The 19874-nt window shown below is 38.1% G+C and overlaps 1 protein-coding gene and 1 pseudogene across 9 annotated transcripts in view; one reads left to right on the forward strand and one right to left on the reverse strand.

Moving 5' to 3' along the window:
- Positions 1-19874, reverse strand: part of LIMS1 (LIM zinc finger domain containing 1) — a 144341-nt gene that overhangs the window by 21855 nt on the left and 102612 nt on the right. For 7 of the 9 annotated variants that reach the window (XM_015597798.2, XM_015597797.2, XM_025040449.1 and 4 more), the window contains one exon: positions 3921-4080. In XM_015597798.2, the coding sequence (XP_015453284.1) occupies positions 3921-4076 (156 nt within the window). In that variant the 5' untranslated portion in view covers positions 4077-4080. Of the gene's footprint in view, positions 1-3920; positions 4081-4643; positions 4663-18933; positions 18952-19874 lie in introns of those variants that run through there. The other 2 variants (XM_025040448.1, XM_015597801.2) reach the window with 2 other exon arrangements.
- Positions 4482-5105, forward strand: LOC102897969 (annotated as a pseudogene).

A 19874-nucleotide genomic window follows, 5' to 3' on the forward strand; every position in this document is an offset into this window, starting at 1 on the left:
CAAGTTCTTGTACCTGACGTATTTGTGAGTGAGTGAGTGTGTGTGAGTGTGTGTGTGTGAGTGTGTGAGTGTGTGTGTGTGTGTGTGTGTGTGTGTGTGTGATGTGTAGGGTACATGACATTCAATGTACTATTCTTTCAACTTTTCTGTAGGTTTTAAATAAAACACCACCAATTGGCCTGAACCAACATATCAAGTCCATGGTCCACATATGGTACTGAAAACATTATCATGGTTCAGTTCTTCTTCTCGGGGTTCGACCCACAACTGAGGTTGCTTATTTCCACTTAAGAATGCATTTCTTTCATTCACTGCTCTGCATGCAGGCATGACAAAGCTCAAATAATGTCCAAGAGACAAACAATAGGAATTAGGTAAAGATTATCAATATTTTGAATGTTTAGATTAGAAATTGTCTGACCTAGTTCCTAGTTGGTAGATTAGCATCTTACTTGCAATCTATACCATCCAAGAACTGAGTACTATTCTTTTACTTAAGTACCTAATAGTCATTAAATACTGTAAAACAAGTGATAGAGATATAGAATTAGGCAAGTTCTTGTACCTGACGTATTTAGAGTTAGATAGGAAGAAGATAAGCATATAAATCAATAGCCATATGAAATGTGTAAATGCCCTCCATATTAAAGGTATAAACAAAGTGCTGTGTGGACTCAGAGAAGATAAGAAATGAAACAGACGGGATTAGGTTGAAAACACCACTGATGATGCCTTATAATAAGAAACATCTTGGTAAAGAAAGTAGTCCTTATTAATGAGAGAAGCTGCAGAGCACAGAATCAAGTCCTACTTTACATTCTTCAGTGGTGATGGATTACCATCTTAACAGGAAACTTTAACTTTGCTTTTTAAATCACATAATCTAGAGGAATTCAAATTCATCTTGAGTAAGGAGACAATTAATCCTGGTTGCAGCTGAATCACTCTTAAGAGGAGCGATAGATGAGCCAGAAACACCTGAGCCTGATCAGCTTATATGCAGACATACATCCTAGGGGTGGGTAGGAAACAAGTCTCACACTAGACTTGCCTTTGTGGTCAAAAGGAAGACTGTCCTGGTTACCCGATCCAAAATATCAGGAAGTTCTACAGTGAAAAGTGAATCCCATTTTCAAAGGAAGGTAAGTGTAGAGAACTCACCTCTAAGTCTCTATTGCTAGCCTTCTAGAGAAAAGAGTAGGGACTGTGGAAATAAAAGAAGGATAGTGTTTTAAAGACAAAAGTCTTATCAAAGGTATAGAGTAGAAAAGATGCATTTGCTATTACCACCAAGACTGTAGCACAGGGTTATGTCTCAAAGGGAAAGCAAACTGGGTAAGTTTTCGTACTTCCTTTCCAGGGAAACAATTTACTGCTGGACATAACTGAAAATACAGGTTATTTCTTGGAATGCTTGGATAGCTTTTTCTCTAATATCATTCAACCAAATGGAAAAGTTGTACTCTGGTCTGGACAAAGGGTTTTAATTACAAATGGAGCTAAAATAGCAATCTTCCTCTGGACTCCAGGGAGCTTTAGCTGGACAACAGCCCATTAACAGACTAGTTCTGAGTGCTGATAACTTCTTCTGGAATACTATCAGATAAGCCCAAGGAAGGTACTTATAATCCAGAAATAAAGAGGAATAAGGGATGGGCAGGAGGACAAGTGTGTCATGCTTTATTCCATTCCATCTGAGGCTCTTCCAGAGCCTTCCCTCTGACGAAGCATAAGTGCCTTGGCAGCTGATAGGACCCAAACATGGAACCAGGAGCTTAGGAGGTGATCGCACTTAACAACATTTTTAATTCCAAAGTGGCAGGCAAATGGAGAGTATAGGAAAAAGAAAGTGATAGAAGAAAATAAGACCTCGGAAATAATAAAAATGTGTGAAAAAACAGAGTCTGCCTTTCTCTTTTGAATTCTTCCCTACTGCATCTCTAGAATCTCTTCTAAGGCCTTTGTCATAATTATCTATTTCGATAAAAATATTTTAGATTTGAAAAGAATATGTAAGGGAAAGAATACCATATTGGATATTAGGAGACCAGACTAAGTTCTAATTCCATTCACATCACAAGTCTGCTGTGTTATCAAGGACATTTCAACCTATCTAGGCCTCAAGGGAAAAAAGAAGCAGGAGAAGAAGGGGTTACAAAGTATAAGGGCTGATCTTTCCTAGGGAGGCAGACTTCTCAGCCTCCTTGAAGTGTGTTTTGGCAGTCTTACCTCCTTCCTTGCCAAGGTCCTGGCCTACCTCCCCTGCGCTTACTCAGAGAACTGACAGTGTTTTGTCAAGACTCTACAGAACAGGTCCTTCGGTCTTTTTATGCAAATTGGGTATCACCTCCCTTGCTGGCCTCAGCAGCTAGGGACTTTCTTTTCTCCTTGAATCTAGCTGCTGCCCCTCATTACCAATGGCAGCCCTGACCACAATCTCAGGTGACTCTCTGACACCCCCCATCCCCTCTCCCCAGGTCTTCCCTCCTGCTATTGGACACTGTACCTTTTCTACTCTGGTCCCACCACAAGTGTCACTTGCCATCAACCTTGACAGGAAAAGAGATTCCCACTACCCAGGGAAGGAATTAGGAAGAACTGAAAGAAAAGAGAAATAGAATTCCTGTTCCTATTGCCAGGATTTTGGTTGTAGTGAATATGTTTCCGGGACATAGTAAGAGCTCAAAATGTTTTTCAGTGAATAAAACAGTGTGCCCTAATCAAAACACTTAAAGCTGTTTCCCAGAGTGAAGTTACTATATACATGGTAGTTCTGTATTTCGTGTATCCATGACAGATGGCTGGCCTTGGAACCCCACTCTCACGAGGCATGGTTTTTATGGGAAAAATGCTGTCTGAGTCTCCAACAATTGACTTACTAATGACCTTTAGTAACTACCTTTCCTTCCTCAGGAATGGCTTATAAAACAGGAAAATTTAAAAATTTGTTAGGCAAAAAGAAAACAAACAGCAGCCATCTCTACCTATAATATAGTTCTATATATTATCATATACAGATACACATATGAATAACATATATACAAATATGTAAGGGGTAAGTAAGTTGGTAAATTATCTGATTAACCTCTCTCAGATTCTCACACACACACACACACCACTCTTCATTAAGAGCAAGGGGTCAGCATCCCTAGACTAGTACCAAAGTAGATGTTTACTGTGAGAAGGGGGTCTCGGTCATAGTAAGAATAAATACGAAGGAAGTAGAGACCACATGGTAAGTCCAGAGGATCAAGAAAAACAAATATTTGGAAAAGAATATAAGACACATCGAAGAGCTAAATATTAACAGGGTACCCGCCCCCCAAATACTCATTTCCAAACAAGATCCTCTTTAGAAAATAAATGCATGGATGGTCCCACTTGTTGCTTGAAAGTCTTGGAGGAGGTAACAAATATCCCTTTAGAGAGGATATCCAATGGTTCTCTGAGAAGGAGGAAAGACACACATAGGCAGGATTCATGAAGGTATGTGGGGGCAAGCAAGTGGGGATCTGAGTGGAGAAGCCAGAAAAACTGTGGCTAAAGTTAATGAAAGAATTTTGTCTGCTGAGCTGAAGTGCTCAGGTCTGTGAGACTGAGGTACTGTGGGTTCTGAAATAAGAAGATGAACAATACAAACGGTGGGGTCTGTCAGGGCATTGCACATATAAGCCATCACTGACCTGAGAGGTACCAAATACCTGGCACTGTATCTGTATCTGACATTTCAGTACAATCTTTGACACTGAAATGTAAAAAAAAGAAGGTTCATAAACTATATAAATGTCTAACTAATGTACTATATACTTGGAACTAATAAAAAAATTAAAAATAAAGGGAAGAAAGATGCCTCAAAAAAAGGGAAGGGAAGAAGAGTGAAGGAGGATGATATCTTTAAGCTTCTGTCCAAGTTGACTCACCTCATAGAAGAGTCCTTCTGGGAACTGCTGGAAGCACTGAGCACACACAAAACACTGCTCATGGTACAGCTCGCCATTACTGTTTACAATCTTCTCGGCGGGTGCAAAACCCCCCCTGCAGCGCTCACAAGCAGCATTGGCAAGGGCATTGGCCATGTTGCTGTAACACACAAAGGACAGGAAGCACAGACTGTCAACTTTTTCTTAGACTTAAGATGAAAAAACATAAACTATGAGCACATTCTATCTCATCACGAAAATTGTACTTTATCATAAAGCCTGATTTCTTGCTTGTGTCTTAAGTTTTCAACTCAAACTGTTCCCATTTGTTTGCCCTAGCATCTTAGGTTCTAAAGAGGCCTCCTGCTCGGAACCTGTTTCTCTTTAACATTTTTGACATTCCTCCTGATAAATATCACCATGAGTGAGTGCCTACTATCTGTTAGGCACTAGGGATAGAGATGAAAGTCAAGAGTTGCCCTCATGGAGCTCGAGTTTACAGCCCAATAAGGAGCTTAATCAAAATATCCACAAGCTGCTCTTTCCAGCCGGCACCATGTCATGGGCATCTCTTGGGACAAGTGGCACAAGTGCCACAAGGCCAGGGGCAAGAGAAAGCCCTATCACAGAAACATAAACACGACCTGGGACACCCTGCTGCCAACACTAAGACTGGCCCCCACACATACACACAGTCTACATGTGGGAGGCAACAAGCTCTACCTTGAGGCTGGACATGGGGAACTTCTCCTGGGGCTCTGAGTGTTGCATACACAAAGCAAGGGTTACTGATGCTGTCTACAGTGCATCCAATGGTGAACCGGTTGGTGCCAAGACCCTAGTGAAGAGCCTTGTCGTGCTCACTGACAACACTGTGGACCAACAGAGGTATGAGCCGCACTTCATACTGCCCCTGAGCTGTAAGAAGGGGGCCAAGCTGACTCCTGAGGAGAAAGAGATTTAAAAAAAAAAAACACAACAAAACAACCAAAGAAAGTTCAGAAGAAATATGATGAAAGGAAAAGAATGCTCAAATCAGCAGTTTTCTAGCAGTTCCAGTTGGGCAAGCTTCTTACACCCATCACTTCAAGACCAAGCAAGTATGGCTGAGCAGATGGCTATGTGCTAGAGGGCAAGGAGCTGGAGTTCTAGCTGAGGAAAATCAAGGCCTCAAAAAGCAAATAAATCCTCCTCTCTATCTTAGCTCATGTAATAAAGGTGTTTCTTCTTCTGTGAAAAAAAATCCATAAGTCAACATCTCAAAACCAATTTCTCTCTCCTCTGAGAACAGAATCTAAACTGCATATCAGTTGAATGCCATGTCATAGTATAGACGAAAATTATTCCTTTGGTTAGATCCTACTGAAAGTCACTGCTTAGTAACTCTGAAAACCTGCCAAAAATCCCTTAGTCCTATCATTTAATTGGTAAGACTAATATTCAACACCGATATTATAAAATATATCTTAAAATTAAAGAATTTTACATTATAAAGATCATTTTACAGATGATGAAATAGAGGGTCAGAGAGGTAGAGTGACTAGCCCAACCCCATAGTGGCCCCTGAACTTCCAATAAATAACTGTTTTGTTTCTGGAAGGCCTCCAAGTGGAGAAGGTCCCCTAAGCAGAGCAGTCATTGATTGTCTAAGGCGTCCTTCTATAATTTGGCAAGTTTATTTTCAGAAGCCCACTCACAGCATGAGCTCTACCTGTGTGTCTGGTCCCCCAGTGCAGCTGCTGACCACCCAGGCACTGAACCAACCCACCTCATAGAGGGACTGCCAACATTCTCCTGAATCTTCACAACCGCCCTGTGAGGCAGATGAGAAGGAAAGTCTCCATTTTACAGACAGATTACCTGCCTTATCTCACATCAGTTTCTAAGTTTTGCTATTTCTTTAGCAAAAGTGTTCACATACCTTGTTTCACACCTCCACCTCACCCCAACGGAGTGCAACTTTGCCTTCCTCCCCCAAATGTTTCAAAGAACACATATTCCTATTTTGTAGCCTTGGCATAACTTACTCAGTACCATGTTTATACCCCCCTACCAATCAACATTCAATTTTACTTAATAGGCTTAAATACAGAATTAAAATGTCACCAAAATAAAAGGAGAAAGGGAGGAAGGGAGGCAACCTCACTGCTTGGCAAACTTGGCCTAAGTCTACTACTAAAAGGAATTTTCTACTTTGTTATTTCAAAATTACTGTATGTTAGGAAGAAAAATCTGCAAAACTTCCTTCTTTACCTGGCTTTGTCATAAGCCAGATGAACTGTGGAAGTTTTAGCAAAGCTCTAGAAAGGTCTGTGCTTTCTCCGTTCTCCTGACCAAAATCCACAAGAGTCCCTTGATGAAGTATGGTAAGCCCACACCTGCCCTGATAATTCTTAGTACTGTTTTGAGGATGAAATAAGAAAAAGTATATAAAACCACTTTGGAAAACAGAAGATGTTACTCAAATATAAAGCATTATAATTAAAAACCCTCTCAAAAGATTTACCAACTCCTCAATGATTTTAATAGAAATCCAAAAAAGCTAGACAATTAGGCCATCCTGGAATGTCCTGATTCATTACTACCTACGTTGGTGGTACTCAAAATTTAAGGATTACTGTGATCCTTTCACGAGTTCAAAGGTCTTCCCTTTCCTAACTACATCTCTATGAGAGGCTATATTTTCTTTTTATACTTTATTTTAAACAACATATTATAATAAGATGAATGCAGAAGCAGTTATGAGAAACTTTTATTAAGACAGATGTTAATGAGATTTGTAAAAATGTAAATACAATGCCACACTTTCCACACCAAGCTTTTATTTTTAGAAGGTTATTTTTCATTAAAAATTAATATTAATATTTATTATTGTGTAATGAGCGTATTGTTATTTTAAATGAACTAATAAATACAAAATATTTCTCAGTTTTATTTTCTAATTCAGTAAATATTGATAAAGTTAAAGCTCTTTAGGGACCTCAAAAATTTTTTAAAGTGTAAAGGGGTCCCAAGATCAAAATGTTTATCATTGACCTTAATACTACAGACTGTTTATATTCAAGTTCAAATACCAAATAGTTAGAATTAGAAAATAGACACATTATAAAAAGCATAATTTTTTTCCATATACAGGAAAAATAAACTAGTTTTAGAGATAATGTCATATGTATTTTTGAAAAAGTCTTCCTTATCATAACAAGTAGGAAAAGAAAAGGGACAGAACATTAGAGGAAACTTTCAGGAAAAAAAAAACCCCAATAATCTCACCAACCTACTGAACTGTTTACATATTCCTTTCCTTTCTTGTCCTTGATCCTCAGGCACTATGTATTTTTTTTTTAATGGACTATTTTTTACAGCAGTTTTAGGTTCACAGAGAGATTGAATGGAAGGCACAGAGATTTCCCATATGTTCCCAGTCCCCACACATGCATAGCTCTCCCATTATCAACATCCCCACCAAAGTGGCACATTTGTTACAATGAATGAACCTACACTGACTTTTTTATTTTTTTTACAATTGATCTTTAAATTTAATACACATGACAGAAGTTACTTTTTAAAAGTCATGAATGATAGAGCTGTCATTCAGTTAGTTACAATAAATTGATAATTTCTCAGAAAAGAATTTTCACTAAAATTTTTAACAAAAATTGATGACAAGAAATATATACATTGCGGAATATATCTATATATCTATATCTATCTATCAAAGTCTTCGTACGAAATGTTCATAACTGGTCAGTCATAATTGTTTTAGCTGATCTACTTCTTAAAATCAACCACACATAAAACTTAACATATTCAAGCTTTCTATTATTTAAGTGTCGCATTTATCGAAGCATGTGAAACAAATTTCCTGGCATTAAAATACACAACTGTGTAAATTCAAAAAGCATCCTGAGGGTTAGTTAATCAAGCATTTTGGTTACAGAGTAATTATAATTGCCCAATTACTCTTAAAAAGAACACTTTAGGAGTTGTAAAAATAAATGACCTCTGTTGCAAAACCGCAGCAAAAGGATTCATGGAAATAGAGAATCGGGTCCATTAAATTCTCCTCTCTATTGACAAACTGAGGATTTGCAATAATTCTAAGCTTACGACCTTGTATAAGATCAACAATCTTACATGAGTTGGTCTAAATACTACTCTACAGTATTTTTTAAACACTGCTTGCTAAAAACCCATTTAATAATATGAATTAGATTAACTTTTAGGGTTAACTGAATGATATATATGCATGCTAGTTACACAACATCCTTTTTCATTCACTCAGTCCCCTAGAGACAGTACTGAGAAACCCAGCTGGCCTACTTCAAACTACTGATTATTAAACATAACAAAAATCTGGACCTTTATCAGCAGTCTGTAATTCAAATTTTCAGTTTTCCCCAACCTGCCTTTTATTTATGGGAAGGTGTAGAGTGTAAAATTTTTGTTATAAATCCTAACAATGAAAATGAACCTCTCTTTTGGACTATATAATGAAAAAAAACTATTATTAGGAACCTACTGCTCTTAATTCAGACGATACTGCTCTTAATTCAAAAGTAGCACTTTGCTTTACATATGTATGTCATCTAGCAGAAGTTTTGCTTGGCCAAGCAACCTACCTGCCTGCAAGAATATGCTGCATCACCCTGGAAAGCCCCTGATGAGAGTCAAGAAAATAAAACCATAAATGGCTAGTGAACTGAAAGCCCAGGAAGGCTAGATCTGGAAGAGGGGAACCCCAAGAGAGGAGACACTTACAATTTCGCATAAAAGTCACAGAACTCCTTGTAGACTTTTACGTCACTGTGCCTGCGCTGCAGTTTGGACACAGCCCTCTCGTCTTCATTTCCATTAGCCTGGTGGACACTGTTCAGGGCTGTCTGGGGGATTTCTTCATTCTCTGGGATAACAGAGGGTCGCGCCCGGCCCGGGAACGCCATAGTCGGTGCTTTTGAGCTTGGAGCCCAGGATAGAGAGCAGCAGGACAGGAGACCAGAGAAACAATGTCCAGGCCTCCCGTGCTTCCCTGCCAGGGTCACTCCCACTGTCCCCACACACGTCAGCCCGGGGCTTGCCAGGGTCGCTCCCGACCCTTCACATTAAGAGCTCCAGCAGCAAAGCAGTCAGTTGGCCTGAAAGTCCTGATTTGCTGAGGCAGTTTGGAAGCTCTAGAAAACATTCCACAAAGGAGTGACCCAGGCCTTGCAGAGCAGCCTTCCAGATGGACTGTGCTTATAATCACTACTAAAGGAACAGAGGGCTGCTTGGTAGGCAAGCCTCCAAGAGGAAAAAATATCTATGTGCCTTGGCCGTCTGTCGCCAGGCTTCAACAACACTAACACTGTGCTCCTGTGCTTCGGTGGACATCAGAATCTCTTGTAGAGTGTATTAAACACCCCCGGAAACTCTGTGTTTCTACTAAGTTCTCAGTGAGGCTGGCATTGTTGGCACACTCTGAGGAGCATCGTGATGCCCAGGGCAGGCTTGCCAGATAAGCCCTATGGCTGCCTTCCCCCAGGAGTCTGTGAGTCAGAGAAATTAAGAGCTATGTTTGACTTACTTATCCTCATGCGTAGCACAGTAAAAGTCTGATAATGTGTTCAATGAACTGATGCAAGAGGTAATAGGAACGAGCTGGAGTTTAGTTAGAACTCTTTCTATTTGACCTCCAGATAATCCTTGACTTAGGTGAGCCATATTTCTTGGTCTTTATCATGACTAAGGATGCCGTTGGTATGTCTTACTATGCCATATTACAGGTCTTGTGGTAGTGTCAACAATGAAGCTGGCGATGATGTAGTAGTACCATGGGTGGTGAAAGGCTTCAGAATCTTTCTCAATCCCAGTCCTCTCAGCACCATTGTGCCACCCCACCAAAATCAAGGTAACAAGGGGCACTTGAGAAAGAAAATCTAGAGAATAGGTAAAAGGTACAATGACCAAAAGAGCAGATCACACTAGATAGGAGAGTCATGAAATCATCAACAAAAGACAAAGTGCAGCTAAGACTCTCAAGTAGTAACTATAAATAACAATATCTAAGTGTTAGTAAATGCTCACTATCAGATCCCTATGAGGTAGGTATTATTTACAGGTGAGGAAGCACAAATTAGTTGAATAACTAGTAGGTAGGTGGCAGAGGTAGTCTAATTCTAATTTCTATGTGAGAAAATAGTTAAATACGACTACTGGAGGACAAAAAAGGTTAACTAGAAAAGGGTACAAAATGGAACTAGAAGCAGAAAATGAGATCTGGTCCTCCCACTTTGAGCCCTAATGATCTCAGGGTACAGGTCAGAACTCAACAGCTGTGGACCTTCCCATGCCCAAAGCCTGAGGCTGATGGAACAAGAAAATCACCATTTTTTAAACAGGAAAAAAACAACCTCAAGGTTTATTTACTTATTTCTTTTTTTACAATGACCATTGGAATTGAGAAGGGAGGCAGCAAGGTATGGAGAGAGAGTGACGGGGGGAAAGTGGGAGGGAGGGAAATAGACACACACAGACACACAGACACACACACTGACTTTCAGACCAGAAACATAATACACTGAATTAGGGGTAGCCTGGTAGGAAGTAGGGAGCCATATAAGCCTTCTGCCCAGAATCCTTCTTCCCTCTTAACATCATTATCTTCTCTATTCACATTTCTGCCTCACCTAAGACAACTCCTTTTTCTAAAACTCAAAAACAGTCTTTATTTTAATTATTTTTAAACTTTTCTATCTCTGTATACTGGTACATGAACATGGGGATGTGTCCTTCCCAGGGAAAAGTTTCTAGACAATGATTTGAGGGTGTAAAAGAAGGGAGTCCCATCACCACTATGTTCTCAGCAATAATCCTTCTGACTTGCCAGTTTTATAATTAGCTTTTATGTGGAGTTAATTTATCCTATATAAAAATAAATAAGACTACAGTTACCTTTCAGAGAGCTTAAGTGACTTGCTCAAAGTCACACAGCTAGTAAGTGGAAGGTCTCAAATTCAAATTCAGATACCCAACCCAATGTTTTTGTTTTTTTATCTCTATAAAATCCATCCTGCATCACTGCTTTCAGTAACTGATATATTTTTGTCCACACCTAAGTAAAGAAGCTGTCAGGCTCTATTTACTTATTTTGTTTACAATATTCTTTATAGTTCTTAATCTGTATTAGGTCCAGTGATTGTAAATCAGGTTCATTCTCCTGCTAGAAATATCATCAGATCAAAAATATTCTGCCAACACTGAAGTAATGCTACGTAGAGACACCAACCTGCAGGGCAGAATACTGAAGTATGTACTGGAAGATTTCCCTTTCATTTCAGCTCAAACAGTATCCAGGAGGGCTAGGGACAAGTTCTCTTTCCTTTAGCCTGCCAAGGGAAATTTTCACATGCCAAAAATGTAACATCCAGAAAGGCAGGAACTTTGTCTTTTTCATGCTTGTGTGCCATCACTTGGTGGGTATGTAATAATTATTTGCTGATGAATGAACCAGGGTTAATAATCCCATCTACTTGAGCTAGCAAACCATGGAAACAATAAAAGAGCAAATTAGCATTTTAAGTCATCAGGTAATCTAAAAATGTAACTAATTATCTTATTTATTTACTTCATAACAACTAGTCATATTTCTACTAGATAGAACAGTTGAACTATGAAAAAGCTAATGGTTCATGAATACGAGACACAATGAAGTCTCTTATCTACCAAGGAATTAAAAATCATCTGAAAGATCTGCAATCAATTTTTTAACTTTTTATTTTGAAATAACTATACTCATAGGAAGTTGCAAAATTGTACAGACAGGTCCTGGGTATACTCCACCTAGCTTTCCCCAGTGTTTGCATCTTATATAACTATAGTACAATATCCAAACCTGAAATCTGACATTGGTACAATGTGTGTATACAGGGTAGATACATGTAACCACCATCCCAATCACGATATAAACTATTACATCAATACAAAGATCTCTCTCAAGTTATCTCTGATAGCTACACCCACCCTCTCCCCACCCTGCCACCCCTAACTCCTGGCAACCACTAATCTGTTTTTCATCTATGTAACTGTAACTCAGAGAATGTTATTGCTATGGGTTGAATGTCTGTGTCTCTCCAAAATTCATATGTTAAAAGCGTACTTCCCAATGTGATGGTATTTGAAGGTGGGGCCTTTGAAGGTGGGAAATAATTAGGGTTAGATTAGGTCATGGTAGTGGGACATTAATCCCTCATGATGGAATTAATACCTTATAAAAAAAAGAAGAGACACAGATCACTCTTTATGGACCATGTGAAGATATAGCCAGATTAACTATCTACAAGCCAGGATGTGGACCCTTATTCGACATTGAATCTGTGAGAGCCTTGATCTTAGAATTCCCAGACTCTAGAACCTTAAGAAATAAATATTTGTTGTTTAAGCCATGCAGTCTATGGTATTTTTGTTATAGCAGCCCAAACTAAGACAATTATATAAATGGAATCATATAGTATGTGACCTTGGAAGGTTGGTTTTTCTCACTTAGCACAGTGACCCTGAAATCCATCCAAGTTGTTACACAATAGCTTGCTACTATTTATTGCTGAGTAGTATTCCACGGCATGAACATACCATAGTTTGTTTAACCATTTACCCATTAAAGAATATTGTAGCTTCCAGTTTGGGGCTGTTGTGAACAGAGCACTGTATAAGTTTCTGTGTAAACCTAAGTCTTCATTTCTCTGGGGAAAATGTCCAAGAGTGAAACTGCTGAGTTGTATAATAAGTCTATGTTTAGTTTTTTTAAGAAATTACCAAACTATTTTTTAGAGTGGTTGTACTATTTTACATTCCACCAGCAATGTATGAGATTCAATTTCTCCACATCCTTGCCAGCATTTGGTATCACCATTATTTCTTATTTTAGCTGATCTAATAGGTTTGCAGTCCCAATTTTTATTAAGTATATGTGTGTGTATGTGTATGTGTAGATAAGTACAAAAAAGAAGTCAGAAATTTCATCCCACCAGATAATTATATTGACAAAAAAGGAAAAAGAATAATATGCATGTATTTGGGAAAAAATGCAAACACTAAGGAGAGGTATAAAATGAAAAGCCTCTTAATAGGTGTGTGTGTGTGTGTCTGTGTGTGTGTGTGTGTGTGTGTATGCATATATGTATATGTATGCATATGTATATGTGCATTCTACTAATCTTAACTGTCCTTTTGATGAAACTAAAGAGTTTACTAAAAGAATGACTTGACTTTTGATCATCAACAAGACATTAAGCTGAAATAAAAGCAAATCTGGTTTTGTTCTGAAATCTGTTTTCCCCAGGGCCTGGAGTACAGCCAGGCTACGGTTCTTACTATCAGAGCCACCAGGAATCTGCTTGAACAGGAAATCTTAACCCTCCCCGCCGCAATCAGCCCCTAAATTGCTCCACACCTTCAATGAAGTCAGTTCTACAATGTCCTTCTGCTAAATCAGATTAGTGCTGGAAATGCAGTAAAAATTCTCTTAACTTTTCAAGTTAGTTAAGTAATATTTTGTTAAGGGGAAGTAGGTAGGAGACTTTTCTTTTTTTCTAGAATACTCCCAGCTGGGTCTATACTAATGGGGGTCAAGCACACACAGTAATCCTAGACAAAACTCCTCAACAGAAGTCACCTTGATCCAGATCAAGTTTTGTAATCAAAGGTATCATATGTAATATTTTAAATATTTTAATAAACTATTTATTTAATAAAATATTTAATATTAATAAAATATTTAATAAAATATTTAATCTAATCAATATAACAGTATTTATATGAATATTAAGACAGATTTGTGGTTTTGTCTCTTTGTTTTGCCAGATCTTATTCTATCCTCTTTTCCTTTCTTTCTATCATCGAGGAATGTGGAGCTGGGAGGGAGAAGAAAAGGCTGAGGTTGGTTTTAAATGAAAAAAAAAAAAAAGGAACATGGAAGAGCCAGATCTTTTATCACACGTCTCCTTCCCATTTTCCTCTCCCTACGAAAGACCCTGACCAGCTGATTTTCATAAATTCTCCAGGCAGAGAAACTCTGTACCTTGCACATGCTGCTTATGCCGAAACAAAGGAACTAATTAATAAAGTGAGGGTTCCAGGCCAACCAGGAAGGCTTGGATGTGCCCACCACTGCAACTGTGAGTAAGCAACCTCTGGTATTTTAGAGGCTTGTGGCAACATGAATGGGCTGCCCTTCCTTTAGCAGCTTTTCTGCTAAGGTCGATAGCTTCTTAAAAAATAATTGCTCACGTTATTTCACTGTTTACTTACTTATATTATTTTACATCATGTCTAAAATATGGAATTTTTACTATGTGCTCATGGGGCAACAGACTTAAGGGTACCTAAGAAGCATCTGTTAAATGAATAAACAAGTGAATAGTCACATCCTCTGTTTCTATGAGCATACAATGTAATTGGGGGAAAAATATATAGATATATGTGCCTTCATCAATTATTCAAGCACTTAAAGATGGAGATTTCTATTTCAGTGCCCAGTGCTCAGTGAGTAAAGCTGTCTATGTGCCCTAGTCCCCGAGTAAGTATTGGTAACCATGTGGCCACTGAGAGCTTAGGAGGCACTATCTGCCCAAAAGGACTGTACAGGTGAGTCAGTTGTCATTCACTTCTCTTATCTGGCTACCATACAGCAGAGCTAAAAAATGTGTGTTATTTTTCCAAGAGTACAAGGGGGTAATCTGAGGCCAAATGAACACCATTGCTCAAGTTTTGTATCCAGGCCTTTTGTTACCTTCAAACCATTTTTGGCACTTAATATTGCTCTAAGAAATGCAAACAATCCATAAGAAAAATATTTATCTGAATTCCCTTGACAGAAATTACTGCTCCAACTATAGTGGCATCAAAATGGTCCTTGAAGTAGGGTGAGGTTGGCTGTTTTTAAAAAAGTACTCAAAAAGACATTTTTGTCTAAACAGTGGGTCTGTTAGGTGTTTTTTTTTTTGCTGAAGAACTAGAGTTTCCTGAGGGCTGTGATTCCTTAAGGGTTCTCCCCAAGAGGTTCTATAACCCCAAAAGCTCTTCTCATTACCATGGCTAATCTGGGTCTTTGGAAGGAAGATCCCACAGGATAGCTCTGAACTCCAAACATTCTTTAAATCCACCCAGGGTAGATAAATTTGTATTTCATAAACTCAACATTTTCTCATGATCTACTACTATGTGTTATACTCTATCATTTACTGAACTGATCATTTTCTCATTATCTACTGTGCAGTGTCTTAGTCCATTCAGGCTGCTGTAACAAAATACCACAAACTAGGTGGCTTATAAACAACAGAAATTCATTCCTTACAGTTCTAGAGGCTGGAAGTCCACAATCAAGGCACCAGCAGGGTCAAGTTCTGGTAAGGACTCTCCTCCCCTCTTCCTGGTTCATAGCCGGCACTTTCTCACTGTATCCTCACATGGTAGAACGGGCTAGGGATCTCTGTAATACTTCTTTTAGAAGGGCTCCACCCTCATAACCCAAGCACCTCCCAAAGGCCCCAACTCCTAATAGTATCACCTTTAGGGGTTCAGATTTCAGCATATGAATTTAGGGGGGACACGAGCATTCACACAATAGCAGGCAGAACCTGGGACCCTTGCTGAGTACTCCTAACAGCTTGTTAGATGCCAAACCACATATGGCATATTTAATGTTAAGCTGACCACTCCACAGTGTTCCATAAAGAACGCTGCAAGGCTTCAGATAACATCAGTCCAGCCAACTCCATGATTTCAGCCAAAACAAATTCCACCCCTGACATAACACATAGCCAAAGATAAATAATCTACTTAGAACTATTATACAAAAATAAACTGCAGCTATTTTCAGGAGCTCAAATACTTAAAAGCCTAGATATAATCATGCACATGGTTGTCAAAATTAAAAATCAACTTTTTAATAACTGACATTTTTACATTAAAATCTCTCAAACAGCAAATACTGAATTATGTGCATTACTACCAAATAGTTCATTTATGTAGCTTTTAAAACTCAAGCTGAACATTTTGACCTACTGCCTCTAAAACATGGGACGCTAACGTAGGAAAAAGACTATTAAATGTTTTTCATCATTCCAGATACAATTCTGTATGTGGATGGCCACACCAAGCACTTGGCAATAACAACTATTAGAATGAAGCTTCTCCAGTGTCAAAGGCTTTCATGAATATTAGGGTATTCAAATTGTTGAGATGGCCTGGTTAAAATAAATTATTTTCACTGTGATTCTCTATTTTACTCAAATGGAAAATTGAATCTGATTTTCCCGTACTACTAAAAACAAAACAATCATGATATGCAAGTAAAGATAATGGAGCTGGAAAGTTCTTTCTCATTTCCAAGCATCCAGGTCAAATGTACTGTTTTCTTTTAATAAATAGTGAGGAAAGAGACAAAGGTTGGCCATAAAAGGATATGGAGTTGCAATTAATATACCATTTTTCTTTGTTCAAATTGTTTCCTAATTCCTGAATGCACAAGCAAAAAGAAATTATTCATTACAATAAGGGCAAGAGAGTAAGACAGAAATAAGGCACACACCTTCTCAAATCTAAAATGAAGAAAACTGCACATTTGTTACCTATTTGCATTGACGTTGCTTTTCAGGATCATGATAAAAGCAGGGAAGTTCCTCTTTGGTCCCGTTAGAGTATGTTAGAAATAACTGAAGAGACTAAGTAAAAAACTTTACCATCTATCAAAGATGAAAAGATTATGTAATGATTTCCTTATATACCAGCAACCACTCTCTCCAGGGCCTTCAACTCATCCCAAATACTCAGACCAATCTAGCAGTGACAAGGAGGCTGTAACCAGAAAAGGCTATTCGCACCTGATTGTAACACCCTTTGAAAGGAAACTCATTTCAAGTTAGACTAACTACCCTTGGTGTTGGAAACAGAAGATTTTATAGCACTCCAAACTTTGTGATGTTTTAAAGCATCTTTATCTCTCATAAAGAAACTAAGTGAAATGCAATTCAATCTCAGGTTGAAACTTTTCAGTAAGTAAACTAGAAGGCACACTTTTAGTCCTAAAATCATCAGTTAAAATACAGTGTTTCTAGGGAGAAATTCCTACTCTGGTGTCTGAGGAAAAACTGCCCTGATTTTATTCTCTAAGCCCCACAGGCAGAGATGCACCAAGAGACCGCAGGCAGGAGGGGCGCTTCTGCAGCCTGCTGCCTCAGTGCCCCAGGAATCTGTAACACAAGGCAGGTCCCGGAGGTGCTCAGCTCCACAGTTCATAGATACTATGCCCATAAAAGGCACAAATTATTGCAAATAAATAGTTCAGTTACTTAATCTCAACCAATTTAACCCATTTCCCATTTACCCCAAGAATATTCGCTGACGGCGCCTGTGGCTGCAGCAATTACCCCGAGGTAACTCATAGAATACAGTCCTAATCTTACTACCAAAGTTGGCCATGAAATATCTTGGTCTTATTATTATTTTTGCATCACTCTAGTATATTGATAGGCTTTGGAAATAAATGCCATTCTATTTATAGCATTCTGCTTTTAGTGGTGGTATTATATTTGCAAAATATAGTAATTCTCAATCACTGAAAATGTCAAATTCTAGAAAACGTAGTATTCCTATGCATGGTATTAAATTAACACTGGCAGCAAGCCGCACTTTTTTTTTCTAAACAGGAAAAGGGTTAATAAGTATTGACAGCCCACTTAACAGCCCATATCTTGGGCAGTACCTTACTCTGGACGATCTCTAGAAAAGTTTTCCCACAGTACCCAACCAACAATACCCATCCACAAAAGACTTCAGAATGTAAAGGATACGGAGCCTGGGTAATGTGAAGGAGAGAGACGAAAATGAAGCTCATCACAGTGTTCTCCCCTTCCTCCATGACACTCTCTTCACCCAGGTCTACTTTATCCAGAGACATTCTGAACCATGTGCAGAGAAAAGTCAACAGAGTTCAAGACTTATGACTCCCCACCCATTTCCTGCCCCACACAAACACAACAGACCTGACTGTCCGCAACTAGCCACTCTGTCTTTACAATAATGAAGACATATATATCATCACAAAAGGGAATCCACCCTAGAAAGAAAGATACAAAACAAGACTGGGAAAGCAGCAGAATGTGTAGTAAAAAAAAAAAAAGGGTAAAATAATTAATAGCAGAAAACTAACAAATGCTTTGAACAATGGGGCAGCCCCAGTTTCTTTAAGCCCCGTGAATGTGAAATGTGAGCACTCTGGGACTGGATCACTGGGTTGCATTATTTTGTTTGACAAGTTTAATTTCTCCACCCACTGCAGCCCAAAAGTAATATAATTTATTATAGAAAATTTATAAAAGCAGAAGACTCACTCATATTCCTGCCATCTAGAGATAAGCAATTTAAAATTTTGATCTCTATTCTTTTTAAAATACATATACGCATATATGAGTTTAAATAAACACAGGACTGTTGCAATGTGACTGTTCAGAATTATCTTTAATAGTGATGATCAAAGATTTCTAGTACATGTAGACAAATGCTGGTATGTGGCTTCCCTCTCCAGAAACTCAGAAATGCTCCATCTAGCTCATGAACTTCAGCATGACTTTCTCCTCTCAGCAAAGATAACTCATTTAACTATCATCACTGCAGTTTGAAATCTATAAACTCACTCATAACTTTTCTCTCACTGAATCCCCAGTCACTCAAATAAGCAGTGTTTGGTCAACTGAAAAAAATTCTTAAAATTATCTTTTATAGGTTGGGCAATATTTCTTTTGAATTTTTAAAAATTTTCACTGGAAAATGTCTCTGTAGCAGTTCCTCCATTATTCAAATCTCTCTGGCATTCGCATTGTGTGACCCACTAACGCATATTCTCACTCACTCCTAAACATCTTTTCAAAAGGATATATTGTGTCCTGATGAAAATAGACAAATTTGAGAAAGACCTATATTTCAAGTATAGAACAACATATTTTTAGCTAAGAGTGTTGACTTAAGAGAATGCCCAGCTTACCCAGGAAATCCTTCTAGTGCACCCATTAGCTCCTTATATGGCTGTGGTGGCCTTCAGCACCAACCTTTCTGGCTCTCAATTACATTCTTATTTTAGTTCTGATTCAGCAGGGTTATCTCGCTGAACACTGACCTTCATCTAAGCCGATAGAGGAAGTCAGTGGGAGTTTTATTTTGTGACTAAGCTTAACATAAGGTCTACTTTACTCAATGACAAGGCAAAAACAAAAACCAAAACCATGAGTATTTCAGTATGGAAGGACAGAAAAAAACATTTTACTCAAATCAAGTGAAAACAATCCTTTCAAATTCAAATCTACAAATATTTTATTGCCAGTTGCTTTCTTTTTAACATAGATCATGTTTTCGTGTATATTTTACTCATTAAAACAATAGGATCAAGCAGAAGAACTGAAATTTTTATATTTTTTTGCTCACTTTAAAAAGCTTTCGTCTCGTGTTAGGAGCATCCATCTGCTGATCAAGTAGGCATTGACTCTGGTACCAGAAAGTGAAATAGACTGTAGCTATAAAAGCATTTTATCCATATAAGTCAAAAAGAAAGAAGAAAACTGTGAACTCATATTTTTAACATAAAAACTGTGTTCCCAACTGTATTTGCTTGCTGATTTTGTGTTAATATTATCATCTAATGCTGACATGAGATCTAAATTTTCATCCTGAAGATGACAGTTCGGTAGCCTATTTTTAAGATTAAGACATTCTGAAAACAGATGTCATCTTAGAAATTGTATTTTTAAGTGCAAATAAATCATCCCAACTTGGGAGTCAATGCTTTATTTTTCATTCCTTAATATTACAGAATACTCTGCATTATTAGATGCATGTTTAAGTTTCCAGATATCTTCAGAATTCTTATTTTCATATTGCTGCAACTGGTTTACCAATGATGTGCAATTGAATTGTTATTTAAATAAATTG

This window comes from Pteropus alecto, unplaced genomic scaffold (assembly GCF_000325575.1).
Source record: "Pteropus alecto unplaced genomic scaffold, ASM32557v1 scaffold1579, whole genome shotgun sequence".
Taxonomy (NCBI): Eukaryota; Metazoa; Chordata; class Mammalia; order Chiroptera; family Pteropodidae; genus Pteropus; species Pteropus alecto.